This window comes from Manis pentadactyla, chromosome 3, assembly GCF_030020395.1.
Source record: "Manis pentadactyla isolate mManPen7 chromosome 3, mManPen7.hap1, whole genome shotgun sequence".
Classification (NCBI taxonomy): Eukaryota; Metazoa; Chordata; class Mammalia; order Pholidota; family Manidae; genus Manis; species Manis pentadactyla.
Genome location: NC_080021.1, coordinates 200,429,908 through 200,438,446, shown reverse-complemented (window position 1 = coordinate 200,438,446; position 8,539 = coordinate 200,429,908). Strand labels below are relative to the sequence as shown.

Sequence of the window (8,539 nt, the reverse complement as noted above, 5' to 3'; positions counted from 1 at the left end):
TTTCATATGCATAATCTTAGAAATGATGCAGAAACATTTTCTACTGAGAAAAAAACACAGATGATTAGGTATGGTAAAATTACTATAGATAAAGAAAACTACTCTTAGAAGTTTCCAAAGGTAAGCAGGGAGAAAAAATTTGCAAAACATGACAGACCAAGAGCAAATGTTCCTTTTAAGGAGTATACGGCCTAGCTGAAAGTATGGACTGTGAACCAAACTGCCTGGGTTTGCAATTTCATCTCATTCCTTCTAGCTGTTTATTCTTGGGCAAGATACTTAAGTCCCCAAAGCCCCAGTTTTCTTATGTATAAACTGGAGCTTGTAATATAGCATCCAGTTTATAAATAGCTGCAAGGTGTTTAGAATAGTGCTTAGCACATAGGTAAGTGTTTATAAAAGTTAGTCTTAAAATTATTCTAATGTGGTAGAGACTACTATGTACTTCCCAAAACCTGCCTTCTCATTTTAATAAAAGAATCTCAAAGTTGTAACAATACACATGACTGTCCAGAATAAACACTGAATCTTCTAGCCTTTATTACAGTTAGAATGACCATATGACTAGGGCCTACCCGATGAGACATAAGCAAAAGTGTAATGTGGGCAACTTAAGGAATCTTCCTTAAGAGACAGCTGGATACTTACCACATTCTCAAAATTAAATAGTATGAAATTGCTAAGGTTTGGCGAGGATGCAGAGCAAAGGGAACTCTCAAACACTGCAGTGTAAATTGGCACAATCACTTTGGAAAACAATTTGACATTATTGAATAAATGTGAAAACATGCATACTCAATAATACAGAAATGCATTCCTAAATTTATATTATAAACATATCTGTATGCTAGGACACATGTACAAGGACATTGATGGCAGCATTATTTGTAATTACCCAAAACTGTAATGATCCAAAGGTCCATCCACAGTACAATGGATAAATTGAGGTATATTTATATAATGGTATACTATGCAATGATGAAATTGAATTAACATACATACATATAATAACATCCAATGAATAAAAGAAGCAAGAACCAAACTAACACAAACAGTAAGATTCAAAAACAGGCAGAACTACATCATTTAGAAATGCATACTTGGGTAAAACTTTAAAGAAAAGGAAGGCAATGATTACCCTAAAGTAAGGATTATAGTACTCTCTAGGTGTAGGAGGGGACTTCCTCTAGGGAGAGTTGTTATTAGAAAAGGAAACAGGAAGCTTCTGAAATTGTTGCAATGTTCCGTTTCTTCACTTGAGTGGAGGTTGCATGGATGTTTCTTTAAAATAATTTTTAAACTATACATTACCTTACATACTTTTCTCTGTAAACACTATATTTCACAATTTTACTTACCGGGTCCTTGGCCTCTCCTCTTTTGCATTTCCTCTCCATCCTGCTGTCTGAAACATAGGTATTGCCACCTGAGACCAAGAGACCAAGCATCACAACATAGGAATATCAGAGTAACAAGCTGGAAGATAAATCCCTGAGGACCTTTGGGACACAGCTGCTATATCAGTCCTGAACTTCATATGCATGAATAGAAATTCTGTATTATTTTGAATTTTCTGTTCTTTATATAGCCAAACCTGATATTAACTAATATACCTATATACAAAATCTTCAAAAAGACAACCTACTCAATAGACGAGTCACCTGATCTCACACACATACACACACACAATTAAGCAATTTATTCGTGCAAAAAAACCCAAAGCACACATATACATCTAACAAGTGTTTTATCTCAGCAGCAATCACAGAAATGTGAATTAGAACAACAATGAAATAGTATTCTTCATGTGTCCAATCAGCAAACATTTTTAAAGTGTAAAATAATCACTTCTGTTAAGTATTCTGGAAAAGTGGTCCCTCTCAGGCATTAACACAAATTCCTGTAAGTTTTTGGAATGTAAATTGGCAATATCTATTAAATTAAAAATCCTCTTACCATTTGAGCCAATAAAGCAACAGAAATCTATACCATAGAAATAACGGTAATAATATTGGAGATCATTTGCCCAAAATATCTTATTGCAGCATTATTTCTCAAGGTAAAATACTGGAGACAATCTGTTAAATCCATCAATAGCAGAATGTTTGGATAATTATGGCACTTGCTTACTATAAAATACACAGCTGTTAAAAAATTACTTAAATCTACATATCTTGATCTGGCAGGCTGTTCATGATGTGTTCTTTAGTGAGGAAAAGAAGTTACCCATTTTTATGTAATTGGCCAATCTACTTTATGTATGCATGTCTGTATAAATTTGGATAAACATGTAGGAAGGCATGAAAAGATATATCACAGATTGTTAACACTGGTTACCCAGGAATCAGGGTCGTTAATGGAGATTACTTTTTCTGTATTTATCCTTGGTTGACTGTATTGGTTACAATGAGTATTGTGTTACTTTTCTAATTTTTACAAAATTACTTAATTTAAAATTGTTTTAATAACAGGTAAACATCCAGGGATGCAGAATAATCAATACACCTCAATGCCAGGTGAGCATCGTTATAACTGATTATTGCCAAACATTAAATCCAATTGCTGAAACAAACTGCACAAACCTGTGCAAAACAGAATGAAGTAGGTAACCTAAAAAAATAATGTGTCTTACCTAGAAGTTTCATAATTACTATTGTGTTAAAAATTAACTTGGAAGACACCCCTGTGTTAGTAAAATAAATAAATGCATGTTACCTCTTGCAATCTTCTGGGAAGGAATGTAAAGCCAAGCTGTGTCATGGAAAGGAAGACAGGAAGCAAGATATACAGAGAAAGGGACAATGCTTCTTCCTGATTTGGTGGGTCTAGTGATTCCTAAATGAGGGTGTTTGTCAGGGGTGGGGGTGGGGCGCTATAAATCAAGGTATACAACCTGCATGTCCCAGTTCTAACTTGTTGTCTTCCTGCCCCTCCTCAAATGTTCTTCCGCCATCAAGGTATGGCCAGCCCATAGCCAGACACCCGAGTCATATGTGCCTCCTCCCTTCTGCTTTCCTCTTTCCCTGAATCTGGTTGCTAAATCCTCTCCGTTTTACCTCTGGAATGCTTCTGCCCTTCCTGCCTCTGGCCCTGAAGCGTTTGGCAGGGATTAGCTAATGACAATGGGGCTGCCACTACCAAACAAGTCCGACTCCTTTGTCCGGTCTCCCCTACCTTACATACAGGCTCCTCTGGCTTCCTGCCACCTTCTTTACTGTCACCCTCCACCCTGTGTGGCGAAGGTCTCGCTCGCCCGCGAGAACCCCGGGGCTGGCCTGTCCCGCTGCGGCCCTCAGACGCCCGGCCTCCGCAGGATGTGCCCAACAGCAGCAGCGGGAAGGGCCGGGAGACAGAGGGGCAGGATGGGGCGGGGCCCGGCCTGACTGGCCAATGGCAGTGCGGAGCCCAGGACCAGAGGTCACACGTCCAGTGCGCGGGAATTTTCTCCTGAGAAGAGCCGTAGAAGGCAATTTCACCTCCGGTAAAAGGCCTGAGGGGCTGGAGAGAGGCGAGAGGGAAAGTGTTCTAGAGCTGAAGGGAAGAACAAACAGTTCAGGAAAGGGCTAGAGTACAGCAGCTCTGAAGTCTCTGGAAAACACATTTGTGAGTCCCGGCTGATCTGGCCCTGTGAGGGACAGACCCCAGAACCAGCGGCCTCCTCACCTCGTTGGAAGAGAATAGAGGGTTGAAGGGCACAGAAAGACCAATGGAAAGTCAAACTGCTAACGACAAGTTGTATAGGTTAAACAGTATAAGAAAATATAGGAACCTCAACCCCTCCGTGATTTTACATGGTTAAAATGTGGTTTTAAGCAAGGGAGTGAGGAAAGAGAAATCTCGATGCCTTAGGCTGGTGGGAGGAGATGGGAAGCTAACCTGAAGATGTACACCCCGCTGTGCATGGTCCTAAATAATCTTGGCAATAATACTACCTTGCATAAATGTACACCTTAAGTATATGCAATTTTTATTTATAAATTATACCTTAGTAAAACTGGGCGGAGTCTTGAGAAACCTTACTTCTCCGGCCCGTGCATACGAGTCTGGCGTAATTAAGTGTATGCATTTCCATTTGGCCCAGCAGATACCTGTCAAGAGGTAGCACGGGAGAAATAGAATCTTTAGAAACAGGTAAGAGAAAATATTTCAGGAATTGCTACAATTTCAAAGTTGATTATTTTAAAACACCTCTCTAACCATGATTTTGCTTATATTCCCCCTTGTCTTTGATTTTAGAAATAAGGCCAGTTTATCTCTTTTCCTAGCCATCCACTTTTTTTTTTTTCTTTTTCCCATCCACTTTTATAAGATGGATTCACGTATCTGTAATGCAATGAAACAAAGCTGACAGGAGAAATTCTATGAATGTATATGATACATGGTATCTTATTTAAGTACTATATATTTAGCATGAATTTAAATGACTAACTTCAGTACAACAGTACTTATTAAGATAGTTGAGAGTGAAGAATCTGAAGCTGATAAGAATAATCGGCTTCACAAGAAAGGAAAATTTAAGGTAAGTGTTCAAAATAAACTGAGTGGATAAAACTAGGTAGAGTTAGTTTTTAACTTTTTGAAATGACTACTAAAATGAGGCACAATTCGAGACAACTTTTTTCTGAAAGTGCAGTATTGAGAAATGGAAATTCCAGAATCAATATTTGCTTTGAAGACCAATGATACAGTATATGGAAGTGTAATGACTAGTAATCACCCCTAAGAAAACACTATTTTTGCATTGTTTAAGTAAGAGTGAAAGAGGGCGCCGATGTGATGTAGTCCCCACATTTGTTGATACCACAGAATCTAACAACATTAAAAATAATTCAGATAGCTTACTGGGTTTGTTTTCATTGGAAAGCTTATTGTAATATTCAAAATGTCTTCTAGTTCATTGGCCAAAATAATTGTGTTCTGAGTTATGACGTTTGCTCTTAGTTTTTTTAATCCAGTAGTTGAATAGTTAAGAATATTCACTTGATAACTGAAAATAGGAGTAGATTCATAGCCAGTTAATGTAGATGAGATCTTTAGGTCTTCAGGTGCGGTACATTTACCACAGAAAAGAAAATAGATAAACCTCAAACAAATTAAAAATGATAATGAAACTAAAGCAAGACCACTTGGATTAAAATGTGTATTTCATTAATTAAAAACCTACTGATAAACTACTATATGAAAACTTCTAACTTGCACCTGAATTCCTCAAAACATTTTAAATGACGTATCAAAATGTGAAGAACTATCTGATAAACTGGACTCTTTCCTAGAGTAACTTTTCTAAACTGTAATTAATTTCTCTGGTTCTCACGTAAATGAGAACCATCTTGACTCATACAGCATTCTAAATTTTACTTACTGCTTTATTAGATGAAATTTGTTGATTTACTAATGACCTATTGACCTAGAAATAATATGACATAGGGGCTTTATTCCAAATGAGCTAGGTATTAGGGAATTCTAACTTTAGGCTTTTTCTTTTCTAAGAAGAGAGTGAAATTTCCCAAATCCTATTCCTCTGCTTCAGCACAGTTTTGCCTTTGATTATTTGATTTCTTAGGACCACTTAAGAAATATGGTTATCTGGAGAAAACCACCCTACCAATCTTGTGAATTCCACCCTTTTTTGCAACAAAATCATGACCTGGAATATATTTCATCCACTAACTATATGTTGAATGTAGTAAGCAATATGAAAAATGGACAATTTTATATCAACATATTATTTTCCTATTAGATTTAAATCATGGTAATAAATGTTTTTATAGTTAATTTTTTACCATTCAGAGTCTTTATTTTAATAAATGAACCAAAGTTTTGTGATTAAGAATGGTTTTTTGCTCCTGGCTTTGTTACATTACTAACATTTAATTTTAATTTTTGTATTTTCAGGTGTCAAAATTTGTACTGATTTAAAGAAAGAAAATATGTTTTCACCATTCAAATATTGTGCAATAGACTATTTATATGAGGTAGAGTGTTACTGGATCATACCTGTTTACTAAGAATTATGATATAAAAAGTTGTCTGCATTCATTATATGATTATGATAATTTTACGGTCGTCCTTAGATTAATCCTTAGTCTAATTACTTTGAGATTCATTGAAAATTGCTTCCCACTTTAATATACCTTAAAAATACAACTTTTGGGAGGAAGTTATTGACAGTTTAACTTAAAGTAGAAGCTGTCATCAGAAAAGAAAAGGAAACTCATGGCAAGTGTAGGCGCTCTTATGAACAATTTTGAGTGATCTTTCTTGAAAAGAGTGGAAAAAGCAATCCCAGTTATCTTAAAATAACAGTAACAACTCATATTGACTACCTACTATGAGCCAGATACTTTGCTCCTTTGATGGATTATGTCATTTGATCATTTACTCTTTTGATCAGTTATGTGATTTGATTATCATAACTATTCCATAAGGTAGATATTAATACATAGGTTTTACAGGTTAGAAAACTGATGTAATAACTGAAAAGTTAATAACTTGTACAAAGCTGAGATTGAAGCTGGGCATATTGTTGAGAAAATAATTGTAGTAGTTGTCATATTCATTGTTTTTATTATCTTAATTGACAAGTTAAATTTTGGTTTTCTTTATAATTTTCAACCAGTACCCCATCTGCCAGGGAAAAAAAAATTACTCCATTGTAACAAACACTGCGCTACATTTTATAGGAAATAAGAAAGACATATAGGTATCTTCAGGCTTCATTATTCCCTTATAACAGAGTGAGGCAAATGTGTCATTATAACATATACATGGCAGGGAATCAGAAGTCACTGTTACACAAATATATGTATGAATATATTGTCCACTTGCAAAATTAGTCTGTACTGAATCATCCTCAAACTTTTATCCTTGCCTATGGTATCTTAGTTTCTTGATGGTGTACCACTATCCTATGATAAAGTACAAGTACAATGATCATCAATGACAAAAAATGCAGGATTTTGTAAATTCATGAAAACAGTGTTGAAGAATCACTCAAATAACAAGTAAACCTTTACCAAATGGAGATCTGGCAAGATCATATCAGTTAACAGATGAAAGGAAGAGAATGGTTTGAATATCAAAAGAGCAATGCCATGAGAAAATTTGATTAAATCCTCAAATATTTTCTAAAAATATCTTCTTTATGATCAAAGGTGAAGCAATGACTAATATCATGCATGTAGTCATATAAGTGTGGGAAAATTATGACAGAAACAATTATAAGCTATTATAAACAAAATTTTGTTACATATACAATTTAGGTTTTATAAATTTATTTCATTTTTTTAGGTAAAACACCAACCAAGCTTGTTTTTTCCTTTTTACTATGAACATTTGGTCTTCATTTAATATTTTTATAAATTAACTGATTTTTTTTCTTTGTACCTTTTGTTCTTGGATAATGAGGACCCCTTTATTTAATATGTTATAATACCTTCAGCAAACAAAAAGTCTTGGGAAACAATAAAAGAAACTATCATTTGTCCAAATATATAGAATAATTAATTTTGTGTGAGGTTCAGAGTCACTGAGGAAAGACTTCATAGAGGAGATATTGCTTAAAATGGGCCTTGAAAGATGAATAGTGTTTTGTGAATGAATGTAAAATGTAGAATGTAAAAAAAGATGAAGAGAATGTAGGAGGACATTTTTCAAGAGGCACAGTGTAGACCACATTGTTGATGAGGCAGTAGCCACTAAATGTCAAGAAGGGTAGTGAGGAGATTAGTCTATTTAAAGACAACAGTTAGTACTTGAGAGTAATGGGAGCTAAAGATGCAAAGTAAAGATAGAACCAAATTATAGAGAACTGTGATTTATAAGTTAACTGATTTAATGTTCTTTTCAAGAAACAGTTTTATTTATTAGGTTTTTTAAAAATTAGAACATATTTGCTAGTTGTCACATGTGAAATAATATAAAGACAGAAAACAAAAGTTAAGCCATATTATATTCTTAAGTGAAAATAAAACACCTTGCTAAATGGTATATAAATGCTGTGTTCTTGGTTTTTGTCAAAAGCCAAGACTCACACACACAAACACACATTTTTGCCTAATCTAGGAAAAAAAGTCTGTAGAGCACGAATAAGCTATTACTGATATTACTAGGGACCTTGACTTTTTCAGTTATATGGTTCTGTGCTATTTCATGTTTTATAATATGTATTACCTTTAAATAAAAACAATGTGAATTTAAAAGAATAGAAAATTTATATTTTCTGAATGTTGAGAAATCAATATGTTAACTTTGATGAATACATTAAAAGATTTTATAATCTCTCTTACACAGAGCATAGTTAAAAAGAAGTTTTGCAGAGATGCTTTATTACTTCGAATCCCTTCATGTTTATATCAAGATGGAAATTATGCAGGAGTTACTGATGATACCTTCAGAAGGCCATGGACAAGAGGTATTTCTTTTATTGCTCAAAAATCTATTTTTAAAATTATTTCAGGGTTTAGCACAGTAAATTACTAAGAAAATGCAGTGCTTTTCTCATTAAATAAAAATTCATTTATTCAGTCAGAATTTCAGG

The 8,539-nt window shown here is 34.6% G+C and overlaps 1 protein-coding gene across 5 annotated transcripts in view; it reads left to right on the top strand.

The window, feature by feature from the left end:
- Nucleotides 1-3,364: 3,364 nt before the first annotated feature.
- SHOC1 (shortage in chiasmata 1) overlaps nt 3,365-8,539 on the top strand; it is a 77,324-nt gene continuing 72,149 nt past the window's right edge. For 3 of the 5 annotated variants that reach the window (XM_036915661.2, XM_057498925.1, XM_057498923.1), the window contains exons 1-4: nt 3,367-3,481; nt 4,085-4,131; nt 5,896-5,975; nt 8,293-8,413. In XM_036915661.2, the coding sequence (XP_036771556.2) occupies nt 5,931-5,975; nt 8,293-8,413 (166 nt within the window). In that variant the 5' untranslated portion in view covers nt 3,367-3,481; nt 4,085-4,131; nt 5,896-5,930. Of the gene's footprint in view, nt 3,482-3,990; nt 4,132-5,895; nt 5,976-8,292; nt 8,414-8,539 lie in introns of those variants that run through there. The other 2 variants (XM_057498924.1, XM_057498926.1) reach the window with 2 other exon arrangements.